The sequence below is a fragment of the Xiphophorus hellerii genome, chromosome 16 (genome assembly GCF_003331165.1).
Source record: "Xiphophorus hellerii strain 12219 chromosome 16, Xiphophorus_hellerii-4.1, whole genome shotgun sequence".
In the NCBI taxonomy this organism is placed as follows: domain Eukaryota; kingdom Metazoa; phylum Chordata; class Actinopteri; order Cyprinodontiformes; family Poeciliidae; genus Xiphophorus; species Xiphophorus hellerii.
Window position 1 is genome coordinate 13,118,821 of NC_045687.1, and position 22,549 is coordinate 13,141,369.

The following is a 22,549-nucleotide window of genomic DNA, read 5'->3' on the forward strand; positions in this document are numbered from 1 at the left end:
CCATAATCTACCTCTGACATTAAGTCATAAACAATGCAGTTGATCTACTTAATAATTGGTTAGCTATTTTGTTTCACCATAAACTGCTATTTATACATTAACAATGTCTGTCAAAACCTGTTTTAAAAATAGATAATTATTACTTTCTTATTTCCGCTTTATTTCAGATATTCTTGCAAAAAATAAAAGCAAAATCACCAGTGTTACACATTTATGTAAAAACTGATTGTTGCTATTATTTAAATAAATCTAACAAAACTTAATAAAAGACCCCTCAGTGATAAAATTGAGTTGTTTGTACAGACCATGAATTATTTATTACTTGCCCTTTACAATATGGCGGCGACGTTGACGGTTTTTCATTTCTATCCGCTAGTTGGCGCCCTCTAATGCCTCTCAAGGAAGGCAGGAAGTTGCGAAAACGAAAACCGTTTTAAAAATTTTAGACAGTTTGACATGAACTCATTGAGAATAAATTTAAATGAGGCGAAATAAGATAAGAGCAACTTTCAAATGTTTCTTATAAAATAATTGCACATTTTTTTGTGTGTCTCTCTTCTGCCTCCTACTGGATGCCGGGTGTGTGTAAAGGATTTTGCCACGTTGCCGTGGACAACAGAAGTTAAAGCCTCTCTCAGACTCGTAGAGGATGCAGTCAGTCTACAGCCGGTGGAGGACACAGGGCGACTCTGAGCTGTTTTGAGTTCCAGTTTTGAGTTCCCGCTTTCTGTGAGGAGGAGATTCTTCAGGCTGAAAGATGTTGACAGACATGATTTTGGAGGAAGAGTTTGAGAAGAAGGGAGATTCCTGGTACAACCAGCAGGACCTTGAGGACGGTAAGGACGCGCCCTAAAACCCGCGTCTGATTGAGTCTATGTGAGTCAAGTGTTGTTTAAGATAACCAGTGGAGAACATCAGTACAAGCTTTTATAGTATAAACTAAGCTGTTATTGATCACAAAAGAAAGTAGTCATCATCGTCTTCCAACACAAGAAAAAGTATATATGTCTCCATGTAGAAAATAATGGACTCTTGTGATCATCTGTTTGAAGCTTGATAATTAGATGGGAAGGCTCAGGATTTCCTCAGGCTGTCACATCCTGTGTTCGTTGTTTTCTAAATATAAGAAATAAATATTGAATGGAAGACGGAAATGAAAGAAATAACTAGGGTACATTGTTAAAACTCCAAATAGTATACATTTTTATGCATTTGTTGACGCCATCATAAATATTTTCCGAACTTTTTTCACATATAAAACGTGTATATTTGACATTCCAATAAACAGTAGACAGACCTAAAGTTTTTTTTTTTGGGGGGGGGGGGGGGGGGATGCATTAAACCTGTTGAATAAGTGTGTGCATCCTTAAAAATAATGTTTTTGATTCAACTTCAACACTCAGTCTTACTTGGAATTCATGTAAATTAAATACAAAATTTCATGTAGCACCAATTTAGAGCAAATGTCATATTAACAGTCAGTATGCAACTATTTTATTTCACTATGTCTTCCAAATCTACTAAATTGTTGCATGGAGGTTGTTTTTGTTTTTTCTCCAATAATGTACAATGTTGTTTTTATGCCAATTATAATCAGAAAATTAATCAGAGATTGTAGCCAGACTTGTACGTTTTCTTCAATAATTGTGTTTCTCAACCTTAATCCTTTATCTAGACAAATGGAGAACATAGAAGATCATAATGGCATGTGAAACATAAACAACACTTGTTGAAAATTCCTGCAGCTACTTCAGTATCGTTGTTGGCTCGTTGGCAGCTTTGCTGACCAGTTTCTGTATTGTCTTTTCTTCAGCTGTTAAGAAGAATCTAGTTTTTGGCATCTTAGTGTTGCCCATATTTTCTCCAATGACTGATTATTTCTTCCACTGTGTTATGATGTAATAATGTGGATTTTCTCCTGACTGATAGCTTTGCACAATAAAGTCCATCTGGTCATGTCTGCTAACTTATGGACTTAGACATTTGGATGCAAATGAGAAAATTCCCTGAAATTCTTACTAGAACAATTTAGTTAATCAGATTTAATATAATTAAAGGCAGGGCTAGCCCTAATCCAAGAATTAGTTTATGTGTCTGTTCCCTTATGCAGCCAGGTGATTGCAGCTTTTTATTTTGCACATTTTCCTCTTATAGATTTGTTGTTTTTTTACCTGAACTGACAATAATCAGAAAAAACGTAGCATTTGTGCGGTATGTGTACACTTTTTTACAGCCTCTGGGTCTTTTAATGATGATTGGTGTAATAATAGTAAAATAACATACTGAATATTTTGAAATGAGAATTTTACCAGATCAACAACAAAGCCTGCTCTGTCTGTTCAGCAACATGTATCAGTACATTATTTTGATGATTATTATTATAAACATATCATAAAATGTTTATGGTCGTGCTTTTTCAGGAGTGCAGCTACTTTTGGACGCTGAATGAACCTTCATGGGTTCAGAGTTTGGAGAGAGTAATTAGTAAAAAGTCACTGAGATGTTCATAACTAATTTAGCACTGAACCATCCACCTGCTGGCACCAGGGCAGATCTCAAGATTATATAGACACGACAGGTTTAGGTTAAACATTTTAGAGCATAGTAGTTGTTCTGAATAGGTCTTCATAATTTCATAAAAATATTTGTGATACTAATGCTGAAAACTGCAAAAATTATATTGACTATGATTAACCCTTGTTTTAAAGATACTTTTTTTCCTCTATACAATTAGACAATGTCTTGTGTAAACATGAGAATGAAAGGAAATTCAGCTGTACTGAAAATATGCCGATATGTTTGTGTAAGACCTGCTTCATTGCAGATCTGCAGGAAACACTGACAGCTAACAAGGTCCAGAGTTGGTGGGAATGAAGCAGACAAAGGCATTCCAAGGAGTACTCCACGAGTGCAGAATATTTATAGTGTATAATAAGTTATGTGTTTGTTGCGTGTATTCCTTATACAGTATAAGCCTATACTGGTCAGTTTCCATTGTAAAGGATATGGTTGGGAATTTGTTTCTGCTTTGTTTAGATCTCCATCTGGCAGCAGAGCTGGGCAAAACTCTCCTGGACAGGAACCATGACCTGGAGCAGGCCCTGCAGCAGATGTATTCTACCAACCAGGATCAGCTGCAGGAAATCGAGGTCAGGAATGTTTGGAGAAAGGAAAACAACAGCTGCTTTGACCCTCCAGTTGTGATAGAATTGCATTAGTGAGCATGATGCAATTTGCAGCAATGGGATCGAGAGGAGTTTACATCAACAAAAAAGGAGAAAAATAGGGTCAAGTAAAATCTAATCCAGTCTGACCTAATGAACCATTTGGCAAAATCTTAGTTGACCTAATTATGTATGAAAGTTTTTGTAGATCACTTGCCACCTCTTTGCATCCATTGATATGCAATATTTTAATTTATGTAATTTACTGGATATAACAGTTAGTAAAGTCAGACAGTTTTCTGGCTGAATAGTGTTATTTTTGCAAAAAGGCCAAAATTAGGTTTTATGTTTCACTGCCAAGACGTCTCAGCATGTCCACACAGCACTGCTCTGTACAAGCTGGAGAACACGCCACTCAGTGGGTCAGCAAACGTAAGAGTCTTAATGTGTTTACGGCATAGAGAGAGCTGTGGTCTGAGGAATTATTGAAGTTGTTATGCTAATCCCAATACTTCTCTGTGACCCTCGTACTAACGTGTAATCTGGCACTGGAAATACCACAAAGCTGTGAGAACATGTGAGTGGGGCTCTGTGGAGCAAGAGCGTGTTTCTGTTTGACTAAAACCAGTTGTGCAGCACCTGATGTTTGCTTAGAGATAGATGTCCAGGCTGATGTTAGTGTGAATTTCCCAAACTATGATTATCAGATCTGGAGAGCAAGCATGAACTTATTTCCGGTTAAAAGTTAATCTTGGAAACAACTGTAAATATGTATATTTTGAGAAAAATACAAACCACCAACTTATGTTACTGTCCCATTTTTTTTCAGCTCCCTGGTGATGGTTATTGTTTAGCATTTTTGTTTGATTCAGCCTTATTGTGATAAATTGGATTGATCTTGATTCTAAAGCCAAATGTTAGATGTTATTCAATTTTATTTAAAGCATAAAATAAATTTGAATTAATCTCCTGTATATTTGCTGTTGTACTCTGTATTTAAAAGGCAAAATCCCCATAGTAAATCAAATAATTATTTTGAAATGGAAACTTTAGGTTGTTTTTTTTTCTTTCTTTCTTTAATTCGAGTAAAAATGGAGATGATGCTGGGATTATTTTAAAATGTGAATCTAAACATTTACCTGCTGTTTGATTAATAGAATATCAATATATATATGTATTTTTTGTGCATTAGTACCTGACCAAACAGGTGGAGCTGCTACGTCAGATGAATGATCAACACGCCAAACTGTACGAGCAGCTGGACATGGCCGCCAGGGACGTGGAGGAAAGCAATCACAGGCTGGTGCAGGACAACCGCCTGGCCCAAACCAAGATCAACAGGTTGCTTCACCAACCAGTCAGCAAACCTTACGTTATTTTTTCATTATCTATCCTTACGGTTAATTGCTCTCTCTTACACCAGTTTAACGGATACGATCGAAGCCCTTCAGACCCTCCTAGAGGACCTGCAGACCCAGATGGACAAGCTAAAGGCGGCTCAGGCAGAGCGAAACAAGAGAGAGCTGGCAGAGCAGCGGCGTGGTTTCAGTGCACAGAGTGTGTCCTGTCTCAAGGAGCTGTATGACCTCCAGCGGGACAGGTAATACTCAAGAGAGAGCTTCATTACACCCTACGCTAATGGAGGTGGAGCCTCAAGCTGTGACAGAGGAATTCTTCTCAAAGAGGATGATGTGTGGTAGACCGAAGCAAAAATGCTGTGTCATAGAAGCTCTGTTTGTAAGTTTATTGGTGTTGTGTAAAATACAGAAACATCAATCAGCTGAGGCGTCTTTCTATACCCAACTCTGTCCGTAAGAGCGTAATATAACTGCAACATGGTGCTAAGGCCTGTTCTGTGATCCGCAATACTCTCAGCCTTTGAATGCTGAATTGACATCTGCAGGTCACCCAGAGCAGAGCCATTACCTCAGAGCTAATCTGCAGGACAGGAAAGTTAATCCTTGCCTATTGTCAGCACTGTGTAAATACATTCAGACATACAGCTGCCACTTTAGGAAACCACTAAGCGTGCACTGCAAAAGTACTGTTTCCATACTTTGCTCTTGGGACTTGTAACAGACCATGTGATGTCAAATAATTTTAGTTTTCAAGTGTTTTCAAGTCAACAACCTCCTGAATATAAAGTCACGATTTGCCGCTACCTAGCAGCCCTAGCGGAGCCCAGTCCATCACCTTTCAACCCAAGCGGAGCTCCAGCACATTTGGTCAGCTAATTTTAATGCTGTATGCTCTGTACAATGGCTGCTGGAAAAGACAAGTGTTTTGTTGTTGACTTATCAACCAGAAAGCACCAACCACAGAAACGTTGAGTTGGAGGAGCGTGGCCAGCTGGAGCTTATTTGGATTTAAAGAGACAAGAGGCCCCATTCTGAAAAGAGCTCAAAATAGGCAGAACTGAGCAGACTAAATTATCATTATCTAAGAATGACTTTGTGCAAAACATGTAATGAACCTGTTTTGTATAAACCATAGACTTTTCCTAACCTGTTCAAAGAAGCATAAGAGGTCACCTATAGTTCACAGATTATATTCTCTTCACCTAAAGTAAACTTAAGAATAGTAAATGTTTTAATATCAGTGACAGTTTTATTTCACTCTACATAAAGACCTTATTTGTCACTGTAAACATGCAATAAACAAACATTTCTGTTCCAGGTATCTGACTCAGAGCGATGGACTGTGGTCGCCTCAGAGCTTCCTCTGTGACAGAGACAGATGTCTGGACCCGGAGGAGGAGAACCAAGCTCTGCAGCGTTCCATCCAAACCCTCCAGAGGCAGATCGCCACCGAGCAGAGCCGAAGGGAGGCTGTGGAGCGAGAGATCGAGTTCACATCCAGGGAGAACAGAGGCCTGGAGCAGCGACTGACCGAGCTGGAGGGCTGCTGGACCCGGCAGACTGAGCTGGAGGAGGAAGTGGAGCAGCTGCGGCTTCTGTGGCGAGCCAACAGGTTAGAGCTGCTGTGTTTCTGTTCAGCCATGATGAATGTGTACTGCTGTAGAACCAGAGATTGCTGCAATTACAGCTTCACCTCGCTACCAGCTTCGCACATTTAGAGATTGGATTTGTTGCCTGTTCTGCTTTGCAAAATACCCCTGATCTGGGTTTTAACTAGACCCTTCTAAAGTATAAGTATTCTTTGATTCAAACCAAAAAGTTTTAACATCTCTTTCTAGTGAGGCTTTGGGTTTTTCATCCTATTTTTCCAGGATTGCCCTTTATCTAGAGTTGTCCATCTTCTAATCAACTCAGCAGTTTTCTTGTCTCTGTTAATGAAAAGCAGCTCCACAGCATGATGCTTCCCCTGCCATGCTTTACATTAGGGATGGTGATTTAAGGGATAAAAGTCACTCACAGCATTTTGCATGTAGGCCAGTGTTTATTGTGTACTTTCTGAAGCTAATTATTTGCACTGGATTTTATTTAGAAGTGTCAGAGTAAAAACGTTTTGAACACAATTGTATGTTGCACTTTTTAGATTCTGATTTGTAAAAAAAAAATTAAATCCTTATTGCTTTTCTGTCTTTGTACTTAAGTTGGTCTATGATGTAAATTTCCAATAAAATAGAGTACAGTTTATGGTTGTAGGCCATCCATCCATCCATCCATCCATCCATCCATCCATCCATCCATCCATCCATCCATCCATCCATCCATCCATCCATCCATCCATCCATCCATCCATCCATCCATCCATCCATTTTTTTCCACTTTATCTGGGGTCGCGGGGGTAGCAGGGTTGTAGGTCAAACTTGTTTATTTTATTTTTCACATTTCAGCAACAAAGCAGTCCAAATGCTTCACACCATTAAAGGATAATACAATAACCAATTATGAAACAAGCAATAAACACATTCTGTCAAATGCCGTCATCAATGTTCGTCCTGTAACAGGACCAAATATTAAAAAGTTAACTGGATAACAAGGAACTGTGAATTCATCTTGTTTGATTATGTTTCCGTTTCTTTTTGCTCTCAGCAGTGTGAGGAGGCCGAGCCAGCTGCTGTTGCCCGAAACTGTGTTTTTTGCCTCTGAAGAGAGACAGAGTAAGGCAGACGAGACATCGGAGAAGGAAGAGGAGCAGACAAGGCGAAGCCGACAGAGGTGTCACAGCGACGGCTTTTTAAAGGCCACGAACACGGAAGAGCTCCGTCGCGGTCATGAGCAGCTGTGCATCAGGCGGACAGAAGCAGTGAAACAGAGAGGCATCTCTCTGCTCAATGAGGTGGATGCACAGTACAGTGCCCTCCAGGTGGGAGAAGCAGACATGGTGTGAATCCCCCAAGTTACATACAGTATTAGGCAGGACTCTTGCAGAATTATTATGAATGTGTTGGTGTTTTCCAGGTAAAATATGAGGAGCTGCTGCAGCGTTACCATAATCTAACAGATGGACTGATCCACAATGCTGTCCAGTCCTCCAGCGGTTCCTTTGCCACCGCCTGGGTGCGCCGCCGCCTCTCCGGCTCAGCTGCAACATCTGATCTAAAGGTTCTTCCTGAAGACGGCCACCAGCCCGAGTACAAGGTTCTGTTCAAGGAGATCTTCACCCGCATCCAAAAGACTAAAGAGGACCTCAGCGATGACAGGCACCCAGCACGCAACAATGATTCTGCAGAATGAACTTCACGCGTCCATCTTCCCTGGATTTGCTTTGATTTCTGTTCAGGAGATGCACTGAGGCTGCTTTTCTGTAAAGCTTTACAGAGGGTGCACAAGCTACATGTTTTACACTTTTGTTAGTTTGCACAGTTTTTTCCCATCTGTCCCGATGGGTGAAAAATGGTTGGTTTAAAAAATAAAAATAAAAATCTAATGGTTATGTTTTATACAAAACTGAAAACAATATACAAGAACATGGTATATAATGAAATTATGTTTGTGGAGAAATTTAAAACTACATTTCAGTGCAACAGTCCAGAAGTATTATTGTTTTCTGTTGTATTTATGTAATATGAACTCACTTGATCTTTTTGGTGTTTGGAGTAGAAAGGTTTACGTGTTGCTACAGCTTATGGAGGCAATGTGTAAGTAGATGTGTTGCATAAGGACGGAAAAGTGTAGAAATGTAATCAGAGGTTTCTAAAAGTTGAAATACTGGCTGGTTTTATGAAAGTCAGTGATGGTTTGGTTTCTAAACCTTTCTTGGGGTGTTAATATAAAGCATTTAGAGCGAAATCTCTTTTTTGTTCATTTCATATCAGTAGCAACATTTCTGCTCAACTACAAGATGCAAAAGCTTTGCACAACTTCTGTTTATTTATTACCAAATGTATTTTCTTTGTATGTAACTAATTAAACAAGTCAGCGTACCAGCACTGTGTTGTAAATGTATGTTATTTTAAAAATATAAGCTGATTTTGTTCTAATCTTTAAGACGATTCTAACAAAAATAGATGAATTATAAATGTTCAGAACCTCAGCTGTTGAAAAACTGAAATCAGAACAATTATGTCACATAGTTAATGTTTTTGCCCTCTTGTTATGTGTTTTGTTCTAAAATAAAACTATTTGGCATGTAGCATCATGAGTATCTGGGTTTTTGGGTTTTGGGGTCATAGTTTGAGTTCTCCTTCCTGCACATATTCCTGCCAGGTAATCATGAGAGGAAAGCAGTGGAAATTAAGTCCTTTTAGTCTGCATGAGCTGTCGTCATACCACAAGACCTTTACTTTACCAACAAACAAAAATCATCATTTGACCTGTTTTGGGAATGTACTGTTTTCATAAAAGTGATTTCAACATCCTACCCTACTTTTTTATCAGCCTCCAAATCCGCTAAACTTTTGAACAAGGGGATTGCATACCAAGCTCACAGAGACAGACAAGTCTTTGCAAAAGCTGAGCATGTAGGCTCAGATCACAAAACAATCAGGAGGGATAAAGTCACAACAAAAGAGCAGACATCAGATAGAGCATTGTAATAGCTTTAAATTTGTGCAAGATTTTTATTTCATGTACAACATGTACTGTGGTATTCTTAGTTGGTAAGTGGTACAAAAAACTGTTTTCTATTAATCATTTCTCAATTTTTTAAAATAATGAAACAAATTTCAACAGCTAACATGAGGAAATACATAAAAGCAGATTTCATACAATGGTTTTATTTAGGAAGGAGAAAAAGCAGTTACTGGTTGTGCCACTTTTAGCAGTAACTGAGGTGGTACGCTTTAACAATATACCAGAGTATCTATCTCAAGTTTAAATTCAGGCTTTAACTAGGCCAGTCAAAAGCCTTAATTAAGAGGAATACTTGCTTGATTGCTTTGGGATATTTCTCCCAAAAGTCTTGGGAATTATCAAGGTGTTTGAAAAATATGAGATCTTGTGAAACTTTTGCCCAGTCTCATTCTTTTTGAATCAAAAAAGCTGACGTTAACTAAGGCAAGTGAAGCCAGTGCTGTAGCTGTTGATTTTGGTTCTTTTATGGCCTCCTATATGAGTCATCTGGGTGCCTTTAGACTAATTTTGTTTGGTTAACTGTTCATGGGGCGTTTCTATCAGAACTGTTCCATGTTTTCTCCAGTAGTGGACAGCCGCTCTCGCTGTGGTTTGCTGGAGTCGCAAAGCCTTAGAAATGGCTGCATAACCCTTTCCAGACAAATAAATGACTCTGTTTCTGCTTCATGTGGTTGATTTCTTGATTTTTCAGGCAGACATGGGCGTGGTTACTCAAACAACTAAAAATGTGCTTAATGACTGTTAATTAATGATTAAAAAAGGACACATATGCCAGTATCTGGTTAGTGTTTCTAAAAAAGAAAATTTATGAAATTGGATCTGTCTGTTAATTTGAAAAATATAGATTTTTTTTTAGATCTGCTTGGTAGTCGTTTAATGTTTTTGCTTTATGTGCTTATTGTTCAGTTGCCAAAATTAGCATGCGATTAGAAGGTGAAATATTTTAAGTAGTAATTAAGCTATATGTCAAAGTAGTTATCATTTGAAATATCTGTGTTTTTTCAGATTAAATCGTTTGTTTTGATGTAGAACTGTTTTGAAAATTAAACTGTAGAGCTGTAGTTATCCCTTTAGCTTAGCAAAGATGGGTGACAGAAAGTAACTACTGTTTCTACATTATTATGCCACCCTACGGTGAATTAACCACATTTCTGCACGCCTGATGATATATTTGTTACTCCAACTCAGCGCAGATTCCTCACATTCCTCATCCTTGAATTTCCTGGACCTTAGTTCCTTATGAACAAAAAGAGCCTGTGTACACCGCCTTTAAAGGAAGTAAAGTAAGTTAACATCCATTTTAATTAAACCATTTTAATTAAACCGTACTATGTACGTTTATGTAACTTCAGTCAAAAATGAAAATCTCGCTGCACTGGACTCACCAGGCTTCTGCCCTTTCTACTGTCAGTTATCTAAGATGGTTTTCAGAGCTCGAGCAGTCAAGGTAGCGTGGCCGAGTGGTCTAAGGCGCTGGATTTAGGCTCCAGTCATTTCGATGGCGTGGGTTCGAATCCCACCGCTGCCAAGAAGCTTTTTTTCCCACTAATATCCATTTTACTTGAAAGTGTAACTATAACTAGTACGATGATGTCTATTAAGCATGTTAAGCATAAAAGCTCTGCTGACTTCGATAAATTCCTTATTATTAGCTACAGTATATTGGCTATTAAAATGATTAGAAGTGCATCAGCGCTCTCTGGTGGGTATATTTAGAATAGCAGTAGAAATTTTAAAGACCTCTTCTGAGTCAATGAATATTTCTTTTATGCTTTTAAACAACTTTGGCTGCGTAGATGCATATAGCAGACGATTTGACAAGACTGTGTATTTTGGTAATATTTTCTTCATTATTTTAATTTAAAGTCTTCTGTAAACCATGTTTGAACTAAAAACGGCAATCATGACAGTCATGTTTTTGGACTGTGGGAGGAAGCCGGAGTACCCGGAGAGAACCCACGCATGCACAGGGAGAACATGCAAACTCCATGCAGAAAGACCCTGGCCGGGAATCGAACCCAGGACCTTCTCGCTGCAAGGCAACAGTGCTACCAACTGCGCCACTGTGCAGCCCATTTATTGTGGTATTAACTCCAATTCAAAATACATAAATAAGCTATTATTTTAATTTGATTTTGATTGTTCTTTTCATTCCCTTTTGTTGAAACCCTTTCAGAATTTGACATTTTATGCTAATGTTTTTTATTGTTTTCAATCTAATCCAATTTGCTTGCATTTTTTTCTACTTTTGATTCAATTGTATGCATGTTTGTGCTTTTTCATGTCTTATTTTATAGCTAGCTTTCAGTAGGTTTCTTTGTAGTCAGTTTTAAAGGTTACCTTAGTATTCAGCATAATTACTAATTTGCTAAGGTTGCTTTAAAAGATTATGATTGTGTTCAAAATAAATAAATAAATATGCATTTAGGGGAAAAAAAACTTTTGTATTTTTTTTTTACAAAATAAAGCAGAAAGAGGGGAAAATATGGAGGCATTTTATTCACTAAATATAGAATTTAAAAAGATATAATTACAGAATGTTCACAGCTATTTTCTACATGGTGAGAACTGAATTTTGAAAGGAAAATCAGGAAAGAACTGGGAAATAAAATATATGTTTCTATGACAATCTTTAAAAGGGTGTCTTTTGGAGGTGTAGCAAAAAATGCAAGCAAGCCCAAGAGTTGAGATTTTTTTCTTTAAATAGAAATAAATTATTTAAATTGTAAATATCTTCGTTACTTTTATTAGTAACAGAAAATGTTTGATTTTAACATCCATTAAACATTTCATTCATTATAATTACTTTATTTCTAAAAGCGTACAAAATAACAACCTCTGTAGTAAATAGCAGTCACTAAAGAATGTTATCATACAAACTGGAAGCATGCTTCAATAAATGACAATTAATCACATAGACCAAAAAGTAAACTAAGCTATTAAATTCATAAATATAAATCTCCTTTAATACTTTCAAGCTTACATAATTTTAAAAGAAAAGGAAATTTTTCTAAGCCTACATTCAACAAATTAAGTCTTATTTGAAGAGGAGAAAAAGAAAAAAGGACTCTTGATGAGTTGAACCCTGCACAAGTGAGAGAAGAGTTCAAATTTGTTGCAACAACTAGTTTTGAAAGCCTCTCCATCCGACATTGCAACAACTATTTAACTCTAACTGAGGATGCCATAGATTATGAGTAGCACCAGGCCGAGTCCCATCAGCAGCAGCAGGAAGCCTCTTTCAGCCAACTGCCTGACGGAGGGGAGGGATAAAGAAATTGGGGTGTCACGACTTTGTCGGATCTTGAGGTAATGCACCACGGAGTCCGCCAGGCTGTACGGCTGTGGGCAGTAACCCAGTTCTTGACGGGCCTTGTCGATTTTGAAGGTGTGGCTCACTGTGATGTTTCGGACCTGCAAGAGAAGATGGAACCCTCAGAAATCCTTTCAAGAAGCTCCTGAAGCATTTGCAGGTAAAAGTCATCTCATTCTAATTTCTAACTGATAACCTGATCCCCTCATGTTGAAGAAAAGTAACCCCGCAGAATTATGCTGCCACTATCATGTCATCCGTGTGAAGTCCAGACAGAGAAGGGGAGTTTTTCTAGTTTTGCGTCTTCATAACTGGCTTTTTTCCATTCTCAAAAGCTCACAACTTTTACAGAATATCAACATAAGGCTTTGTCTGTATGACTCATGCACAGTTAATCCATGTGATCTTGTATAAGACATAGTACAGCCAGGGAGTAAAGGACTACAGAGTCTGGATCAACACAGACTTACTACAAATACCTTGATTTGGCATGTGAAATTTCTTCATGTGATTAAAGAATTACAGACACAAAAAAATTTAAATATAAAACTCCACATGGCACCATGGCAACAGCCACTCCACTGATGTCACTTCCTGTTATCAGCATGTCAAAACTTCCTGCTTTGACCTCACAGCACTTTATGTTTTATTCACGGGGCAACCATCGATCCGAGTGGCCTGCAGCCGCAGTCTGACAGAATGAGCGCCAGGTAAAGTTCAGCTTTGGTTTCGGCTTCATGACACATTTATGAAGACCCGACGGGCCAGCAACCAAGAATCTTCAGGACTCACAGTGAAGGCCTCCAGACGTTTATTCAGCCTTACAGCCGCCACAGCAGGATTTTACAGTGAGTTCAATGGAGGACTCACTATTATTACTTAGTGATATTAGACAAAAGTGCTGCTTGGTTTAAAAAATAATCAATACAGTCAACTGGTTGCATCTCAGATTAGATTAAATAGACAATGACACAATCCATGTTATTTCTAAACTCCATAGTTCCGATTTATGACAGAATAAAATCAGCTTTCACCAACTTCCTAGCTTTCTGAGGGAAAGCTTTCCCTCAGCATGATGCTGCCCTGCCATGCCTCAATGCAAAGATGACATTTTCATCAGGATCAATAATGTTAGTTTTTTTTAGCATTTCGAAGGTAGTTAACCAAACTTCATTTAGAGATATAAGAGTAAAGATGCACACCAAACTCTTCAGATTTTTATGTATCCCTTCCCTGTTGTCCCATCAAATTAAATTCTAAAAATAATTAATAGAAATTTTGTAATGTGGCAAAATATAAAACAGTTGCAGATATGAATACATTTTCTGAGAGAGAAGACAGCCATAAATCTGGACTCTGAGCAAAGAAACCTTTTATTCTTTACTGCATGCAGTGGCATCAGCCCTCAGGACACGTTAGATCAGGTTTTGGCATTTACAATTGTTCTTACTCTTCATTCTGGAGGATTAATGTCTGAAAACTAAGTTCATGTGAATAGAGATATATAAATTAAATAGGTTTTCATCTCGCCTTACAAGCATTTCTGCAGTTGTCACGATAATATTTAGGTTGGAATGTTATTTCCTCAAGCATTACAACGACAGGAAATATTTCTTACGTGGGAGGAAAGAAATCACAACCAGGTAAAAACTGGCTTTGCTACGTCTTGATAGTGAGTCAATTAGTGTGTGATCTTTCTACAGGAGTCTCAGCATTTTATTTAAATGACTGTGACGTCCATTTCTCAGCCAATTTTTTCTACTAGCATTTTTTGTATTTAGGACTAGAAGCACAGCCTTTACTTCTCTCTGACTCCTCCTAAGCCAAATAGAAACCCTAGAAAAGCAGAAAAAATAGAAAGAAGTGGGCTTACCTCACTCCTGGTAAAAAGCAGAGGCACTTTGATCACTGGACTCAGAATCACATGTAAATACTCCACCAGAATAGCTTGAAAAGAGGACAGTCAGAGAGTCAGAGGTAAATCTTCACATTCGTATGAAAATGTCTAAAAAAAATAAAAAGAAGAGGAGAGGTGAGCTACCCGCTGAATAGACAAGAGAAACTGGGAGGGTTATTGATGGTCTGCTGTAGCCCAGTTTTTCAAACTGCGAAGATTAAAAAAAAAAAAAAAATCACCTTAGACTAAACTCTCAAATAAATTGAGTTTGTGTGTCATCACAAGTCCTTATAGGTTCACTTCACAATAATGGATAAAGTTAACCCACAGATTTTGACTCACCAAAGGTGTCAGCCACTCAAACAGATTGACTGAAAGACCATCATTAATAAAATATGCCTGCCCGCTCTGCAAAACGGCAGAAACATTTTTAAAAGGACATGTAAGTAACTCAAACTGAGGCAGAGATGAAAGTATGTGTGGAATGTGTCGTTACTACTCACAGCGATGCAGCCTTTCTTCTTTGTGAGAGCCTCAGCTGCAAGCTTGTGGGCCAGGACCAGATTATCTACGTGGACCCAGTTCATCCTGGCTGCTGGGTCTCCAAACCTGAAGCTGAACAAGCGCCGCTCTACGTTCATCTGACACAAAGAACAAGAAATAGGCAGCTTAAGATCCAGTTTTCACCAGATACATGTGACATAGTACAAGTTATAAAATGTGCCTACCAGTGTTTAATTCAAGTCAATTAGATTTTTAAAAGCAAGACAAAATCAAGAACACATAATTATTGTGGATGTAATTTAGGTATGCCAGAAAAAAAATCTCACAATTTACAACCTTGTATTTTCTATTAAAACGCACCTAATTTCAGCAACAAATTTTTGCCTTGAATCACAATTTCTTTTCGTTTTTGAGCACAACAGACTTCAACGTTTATACATTTTGCTACATTTAAAAAATATATATATATGTAGCAAACCAAAGGTACAGAAGCTATCTAACTTTATGCTGTTTCACTCTTAGATTAGATTTTTTTTTATTCTCTTTTAGCTTTTTGTGTAAGTAGTTAAGCAACAGCATTTTATGAACATTTTATCCAATGAGCACAGAGATTATACATAGATGTTCTAAAATATCTGTTTTAATAGGTGTTTTCCACAATAAAAATGATTCAGGACACATATTAGTCAATGATTAAGTGTTTACATTTTGATCAAATAGTTAGTTTGCAAACGTAATTTATATTATTGGTCAACCTCTACCAAAATAAATAAATAAATAAATACTACTATCACTATTCGTAGTTGTGGTAGTATGGATGTAATTCATTTGGTTAATTATAAGTTGATTAGAATGTAAATAATTTGCTGTTATGTCTTTGTAGCTGTTAAACCAAAATAATTTCTATGTTCATTAAGAGGTACCTAAAGAAAACCAAACTGTACAACAACTTTATTGGCTAAGTTCTAGCAGATTTAACTCTGTATAGCACAAATTCTTTGCCAAGCTTGCTACAATTATACATCACTTGCAGAAAATTAAAAGTTGTGATCTCGGCCAAACGCTAAATCCCTTACTACATCCAAACCTCCAACGACTGCTACCATGCAGGGGGGAACGAAACTAGAAGAAAAGGCATCGTAACTGGATGCCTGGAGAGCTCCATCAATAATGTAAACTCTTCTAACAGGAGTGTGTGCTGCCACGGCGGCCCTCAGACATGGCTGTTTGCTCACCATCACTCTGTGAAGATGTCTCCTTTCTCCAGGTCCATAGATGCCACACGGCCGCAGGACGCAGGTCTCCAGTTTCCCTCCACCTTTGGAAATAAGAGCAGGAATGAATATGCAAGTTTTTTGGGGGGATCAAACTAAACAAAACTCATACATCCAATGTAAGGAAATATGTCAACAAAGACTTGGTTTCAATCATTTGACTGCTCTGCAATGATGGATTGTCGAGACTCATGCAAATAATACAAAACATACAAACAAAAAAAAGGGCTTAGGGCTGGGACAGGTTTTTATGCAAGGTATCATTCTGAAAGTCAAATAAGCGTAACATCTACAAGAACAACACTATAGCATGAAAGCGTGAGAGCAGAGCAGCTACAGTGAGGTAAGAATGTAAATGTGCTTTGTTACATCCCCCTGCTGCTGAGGTGACTTAATGCCAGTGGAAAAAACGTCCTCTGATAGCAGATACACGCACATTAAGCTGCAGTATATAATGTGACACCTGCATGCTTTATGCTTAATTAAATGTATGGGAAAATAATCAGTCATAGTGAGTTGGCTTAAACTGAGGAATGGAATAAGAATCTATATAGCATACATATAAGGCACAATTCCTCACAAAAGTTTAGAGGAAACTTTTGCGAGTTTCCTCAACAAACTAAAGTAAAACAAACTTTAATTCATTTTACTTTAGTTTTTTTGTGATAGACCAGCTCAAAGTATAGTATGCATATATATTCAACACCTTTTCATTAGTTTTCTGCATCAAAAAATATCCGGTACAGCCAATTGCCTTTACAAGTCACATCATCAGTGAGCATAATCCACCTGTCAGTCATTGTAAACACAGCCGTTCTTTGAAGATCTCAGGAGTTTCACAGAAAAACTGCAGGAAAGTTGTAGAGAGGTTTAAAGTAGGATTACTTCATAAAACAATATATCAAGCACCGGACATCTACAGCATTATTTGAAAATGGCAAGTTTTTTCTTTTATATAATTTCTCCACTTCATGATTATGCACCATTTTGTGTTGGTCTAACACATAGAATCAAAGAACAATTTCAAATTTGTTGCAACATCATTAAATGTTCAGATAAATACATTTTACAAATGACTGGAAAAGTCTTAAGAGATTGGCATCAAGTGGCTGCTTCTGCACACAGTGAGTTGAACTTCCCTCTCAGTTCTGACACCCGATCATACAAGACTGTTTGCATTCTCCCATAGGTGCAACCTGTTTCTATAAATCTGCACTCAAGTTGTCACTTCTCTCACTGATATTTCTGCACCTTTCACTGAGGACCCGTTGGCCGAGAGGACCATCCGCTCTGCCACCGCTTTAGTTCTGGAGTAGTGGTCGATGTGCTGGGAAAAAAAACACACAGATTCCTTACATGTCCTGGTGTCTAAAAATACAGTATATGTGCAAGATTTAAGATGTGTTTGACTGCTGTTTACCAAATCACTGGGTACATATGGCACTGAAGCCTCATCCCCATCCACAATTGGTTTCCCAGCAAACACCACATTGATGGTGCTGGTGTAGACCAGTCTGAGGATTCCTCTCTCTTTGCACACTGACATAAAGCAGATCACACCACAAAGCAAAGTTATACACCTGTGACAAATGACAGCTGGTAAAGGTTACTTCTTCACACGACAGTGCAAAATTACACTCAACTATGTAGACACCGGTTGTAGGAAACACTATCACATATTTTAAGCATGAGACAGAAGTTAGTGCAGCACTTGTCGTCGAGGAACAATATCTCACCATTTATGACATTATTGGTTCCTCCAACGTTGACTGATTCCACCTGCTCCTTCCTCAGCTGGGTTTCAGAGAAACAGTAAAAAAAAAAAAAAAAACTGTCACGTTTCTTAAAAGAGGTTGTGTGAAAAAGCTAAGTACACTCCTACTGCTTCTATAAGATTTGACTGGGAAAGTAGTTGTCTTAAGCTGCAAATCTGATTAACTGATACTCAAAGGAGCAGTATTAAAAGTTTGCATATAGGCGAGTGTTAACACAATACAAAGATGGAAAAGCATCAGCAACAACTTTAAAGAAGTAATTATTGCTTTAAATCAATCTCGAAAAGGTAATTCTTAAATTAATTGAATATTTTATTCTACATCTATTCAAAGATGAGAAACCTTTCTGGTAATCTTTACAAGGAGTCGAGGTTTCAGCAAATCACAACAAAGTCAGAAGTGAACTATGAGCCACAAGTCAAATACTGCAGGTCCCACTCACCATATTAAGTTTGTAAAGAATGAAAAGGTAATGATTTGTTGAGAGGTCCCGTTTAAAGAGTTACACTTCCAAGCCGAGCATAAAATACATAATAGTAGCTATTAACCACGGTGGAGGTGGGGTGATGATTTGGGCTTCTTGCACAGCCACAGGATCCTAATATAATCATAGAGTTGACCTTAAAAATTTCACTATCATAGTCAAATCTCAGGCCATATCTCAGGCAGCATGAACAAGATCTCAAACACAGCAACAAATCTCCTTTAAAGTGGTTAAAAAAAACCCAATAGAATCAAGGTGGATCAATAAACTATTTAAAATACAGATCTCAACTTGATTAAAATGTTGAGTTGGTACATTAAAAGGGCTCTGCTAAAGGAACACATCAAGTTTATGTACGTTACACTGACATAATAAGCATAACCTGTTTAAAGGCCTCTGTTTTTAGTCCAGATCAGAAACTATATGGTGATCGGATTGTGTGGCATTACAAGCTTTCTCATGAAAGAATGTAACAAAGAGAAACGTTAAACAAATCTATTGCAAATTTAATGAATTTAAGAACATGGTGCAAAACTAGAGGTGTACTTTGTAGTAAAAATTTGAATTCAAGAAGTACCAGAGTATTTTAATTCCAAATGAAGTTCATCTGAATAGATTTTGTCTCTTGCAAAAGTCTCCAAAGCACAAACGTCAGTGAATTATGTTAGAATATTATGTGACAAACCAAAACAAAGAATTACATAACTGCATGGTTTATGCAGTCTGGTATGTGCTAATGCTTTTACAATCCCCTGTATTTATTCCATCCACCTTTCCATCTACTCTGACCAGCTTTCCTGTCCCCACACCATAATGCTGCCACTTCATGAGGAGTGATGATTTTGGGATTTACATTGGGTTTTAAAATTGAGCCAAGAAGGTCAATTTGATCTCATCTAATCAGAGCAACCTCTTCCACTTGTTTGTTGTTTCTCCAGTTTTTTTTTTAATGGTTTTCTTTCAACAAGGTCAATTGCAACGCTTCCATATTTTGGAAGAGTTGTCCTATCAACAAAGTCTTATCAACAAATTCTTCCACCCGAGGTTTGGAACGCTGCAGTTCCACCAGAGTTTTCATTTTTGTTACATTTTGCCAGCTGATAAACCTCTGATGCTGCCACAGTATAGCTGCTTTTCTACTGAGGTGAAACTACACACAGTTAGGCTCCATTTACCAATCAGGTGATTTCTTCAAAATCACAGAATTTTATTTGGGGGTGTCGGATTAAAGGGACTAATAACAAATGCTACATTTTTAAGATTTTATCCATAATAATTGTCAAAAACCATGACTTAATCATTTGCTTTCAATTCTCAGTTTTGCACTTTGTGTTGGTCTGTCACATCACATTCCAACAAAACAAACTGAAAAAGTAATAAAGTTCAAGGCTTGTGAGCATCTTGAAATGGATGTATTCAATCACAAACAGATAACTTTTCAGTGAGGAATGAACTCACGTGTTCTTCAAGTATCTCAAGTCACACTTGACACATCACTTCACAATGACTCCAACAGGAATTCAGACCGCATACTTTACTGTAAGTGAAGTGTTTTGTTTTTTATGATGGACTCAAATCAAGACTTCCTTGTGAGTTTTTAAAACCAAAATCATCAGTCCTTTTAATTATTACTACTTCACAGTGACCTTAGCTTATAACTCCCAAAGGCTTCACTCAGCTGAACAATTTTATTGTTTAAGAAGTCGTTTTATGACTAATCCACCGAGAGCATCGTAGCAATATATACTGACGGGTACAGAGGCAAACACCCTGTCATTCAGGTTGGAGGACTTTTTCGGTGCAAGGAGAACGTGTTAACAATTTAGAGGCTTGTCTGGCTGCTGTGGGTTTCAGGGACATTCAGTATGGCCAACTCTAGCTCATATTTAAATAGGGAAGAGGAAGATCACCTGCTCTGGTCCAGACATGCCATAAGATGCTGTGTGAAATATGCAGTCCACTCCTTCACACACTTTGTGTAGGGAGGAATAGTCCCGAATGTCGCTCTGAAAGAAACAGCGAAAACAATGTTGAGGTTATTTTTTTTGCAAAAAGAGGGTAGTGTCTGCTGCATGTGTAATTAAAAAAACCCCAACAACAACAAACATTTAAAAATATTTTTTTGTCAAGTGAAAACCTACGAACAGCGGTGCGCAGGTGAAACCTGATTCATGTCTCCTCCCTCTGTGACCCAGCAGACAGCTGGTGCTCTGAAACAGATCGCTCACCTGCGTCTCCAGCCAGCACACTGACCTGACGCACACGCAGTAACACTAGAGCTCAACTTCACAGCTAACAGCTGAGTGAGCTGTACTGTTTGGCTGCAAGAGAGCAAATACTACAAACCGAATACGAACCAAACTAAATCATCTCAGCGAATAAACTAATTACTTCAAGAAAAAATGTCCTTGCAAAGTAATAACAATAATGAAGAAAAAAATTAATTAGGAAGAACAATGCACACTATATAAATAAATAAATAAATAATAAACTGAATAAACAAAAAAACTAAATAAAAATTATATTCTATGTTTGAATGTAAGAAAAAATAACAAATTAATAAACTATTATATATATATACAGTAGATACATACTGTATATATATATATATATATATATATGGACCTTCATTGAATTACATTAGTGATGAAAACATTCAACTTGAGGGTAATTAATTAATCATTCATTATATTATGTGATGATAGTGCATAAGAAACACCAGCCTCCCCTATTTTACCACTCCAAAAAGTCATATTTCCCAGTACAGTACATTAATGAGAGCCAAAAAATAAAATTTAATTAACACTATAAGTGCAGAATATTTCTATTGGTGGAAAACCTGTAAGAAGAAAGGCATGATAGTGGGGAAAAAACAGAAGGATTGGGGTTTCTTCCCCGGTGAGAATCACCTGAAGGAAGATCGCTCCATCAGGAATATCCCAGAGAGGCTTGTTGACATCCAGAAGGATCACAGTCATCCCCTCACTGGCCAGCTCTTTCCCCAGCCTGAAGCCGAAATATCCCCCTCCTCCTGTCACCAACACCTTCCCTTTGCAGCTGTCCCAGGCTGCTGTTCCCACCTCCTGTGCCAGTCTTGAAGCAGCACAGTTAAGGCTGTTGCAGGTGCCTGCCGTGGCCCCGCTGACCCTGTGGCGGAGGGCCGGCGCAGCTCCAGAGGAAGCAACCAAGGATGGATCGCTCAAGCACGGCTTGTGAGGGAGGTTTGAGTGGTTGAGTGTGTGATGCCCACAGGCCTGCAGGCGAAGCAGCGGGGCGGCGTGGCAGGGCAGCTGCTTCATCTGGCACATGGAGGCCCCACTGTCACCCATGCTGGGGCTGTACAGGTCAATAGACATCCTGATGGAGGGAACAGGGAAAGTACTGAGGGGTAGCCAAGTCTTTGAGTTATTTGTTTGAAATGTATCTTCAGTTAGCTGAATGTGACAAGTTTAAACTGCCCTAGCTGTTTCACACATAAGTTATTATTAGATGCTTTGTATATAATTAATTTTAAAGCAAATACAAAAAGCTTAAATTTCCACATGATAATGAACATTTTACAAGAACGTTTTCCTGTTAAATTACTCCAAGTGTCTGCTACTTTTTCCCTAAAATTATCTTAAGCTGCTGGGAAACTTTTCTCATGAATTGACTCACCTTATTGCGTTCCTCCTCGCCTCACATCCATACCTGTGCCTGTCAGCTGTCTTATGAAGAAATTCCAGCTCTGCCGTAGCTGTGGGCCCTCCAAACACTCCACCCTTCAGCCCGCCCATCAGCCACCTGAAGCATCTCCTACCGTAATGTCTGGATGTAGCGTGCAGGGAGAATCCTTGCTGTAAAAGCAGTGCCTCTTCCTTCATTTAATAACACGGAACATGCATAACTTTTTTTTTCCGATTCATATAAAATTTTGAGTAAAACTCTGGAGTTGGCTTTATAAAGTGCAATTAAAAGTGTGTCTTCTTAAAGGGAGCACTAGGAGCTCTGATAACAACAAACTTGTTTATCGTCTAAGCGACATTGTCAGTAATTACCGTATATTCCGGACAATAGAGTGCACCTCAATATAAGCCGCACCTACAATTTTTTTTTAAAGAAACTGGAAGCATACATATAAACCGCTGGTATCTCCGCCGCTCTCGGTTTTCAATAAA

General features: G+C 38.1%; 2 protein-coding genes and 1 non-coding gene across 4 annotated transcripts; 2 read left to right on the forward strand and 1 right to left on the reverse strand.

Moving 5' to 3' along the window:
• Positions 1-454: 454 nt before the first annotated feature.
• cdr2a (cerebellar degeneration-related protein 2a) lies at positions 455-8,706 on the forward strand. Of its 2 annotated transcripts, none has more exons than XM_032588647.1 (7): positions 455-836; positions 3,037-3,149; positions 4,357-4,505; positions 4,588-4,764; positions 5,841-6,134; positions 7,166-7,436; positions 7,532-8,706. In XM_032588647.1, the coding sequence occupies exons 1-7, from the start codon at positions 758-760 to the stop codon at positions 7,805-7,807; spliced, it is 1,359 nt and encodes a 452-aa protein (XP_032444538.1). In that variant the 5' UTR covers positions 455-757; the 3' UTR covers positions 7,808-8,706. The 2 variants fall into 2 exon arrangements, with proteins under 2 accessions (XP_032444538.1, XP_032444537.1); XM_032588646.1 differs by having other exon boundaries at positions 457-836; positions 7,163-7,436.
• Positions 8,707-10,591: 1,885 nt separating this feature from the next.
• On the forward strand, positions 10,592-10,673 carry trnal-uag (transfer RNA leucine (anticodon UAG)). The gene has a single exon. It is a non-coding gene; the product is annotated as a tRNA-Leu (tRNA).
• A 1,195-nt stretch (positions 10,674-11,868) lies between these two features.
• sdr42e2 (short chain dehydrogenase/reductase family 42E, member 2) lies at positions 11,869-22,196 on the reverse strand. The gene is made up of 12 exons (XM_032586529.1): positions 22,050-22,196; positions 21,302-21,749; positions 20,303-20,398; positions 17,870-17,927; positions 17,554-17,672; positions 17,385-17,460; positions 16,095-16,177; positions 14,859-14,996; positions 14,698-14,763; positions 14,500-14,563; positions 14,332-14,405; positions 11,869-12,559 (listed from the first exon to the last, which is right to left on the reverse strand). Exons 1-12 carry the CDS (start codon positions 22,166-22,168, stop codon positions 12,317-12,319), a joined length of 1,584 nt encoding a protein of 527 aa, XP_032442420.1. The 5' UTR covers positions 22,169-22,196; the 3' UTR covers positions 11,869-12,316.
• Positions 22,197-22,549: the final 353 nt, after the last annotated feature.

What these genes read in the sequence shown, in the direction of transcription:
- cdr2a (XM_032588646.1), top strand. Translation starts at nt 758, where the DNA reads ATGTTGACAGACATGATTTTGGAGGAAGAGTTTGAGAAGAAGGGAGAT. An exon ending in TATGACCTCCAGCGGGACAG is followed by an intron (nt 4,765 to 5,840) that starts GTAATACTCAAG and finishes TTTCTGTTCCAG; the next exon opens with GTATCTGACTCAGAGCGATG. An exon ending in CACAGTACAGTGCCCTCCAG is followed by an intron (nt 7,437 to 7,531) that starts GTGGGAGAAGCA and finishes GGTGTTTTCCAG; the next exon opens with GTAAAATATGAGGAGCTGCT.
- sdr42e2 (XM_032586529.1), bottom strand. Translation starts at nt 22,168, where the DNA reads ATGGGCGGGCTGAAGGGTGGAGTGTTTGGAGGGCCCACAGCTACGGCA. An exon ending in CATATGTACCCAGTGATTTG is followed by an intron (nt 17,461 to 17,553) that starts GTAAACAGCAGT and finishes TTTTTTTCCCAG; the next exon opens with CACATCGACCACTACTCCAG. An exon ending in TTGAGTGGCTGACACCTTTG is followed by an intron (nt 14,564 to 14,697) that starts GTGAGTCAAAAT and finishes TAATCTTCGCAG; the next exon opens with TTTGAAAAACTGGGCTACAG.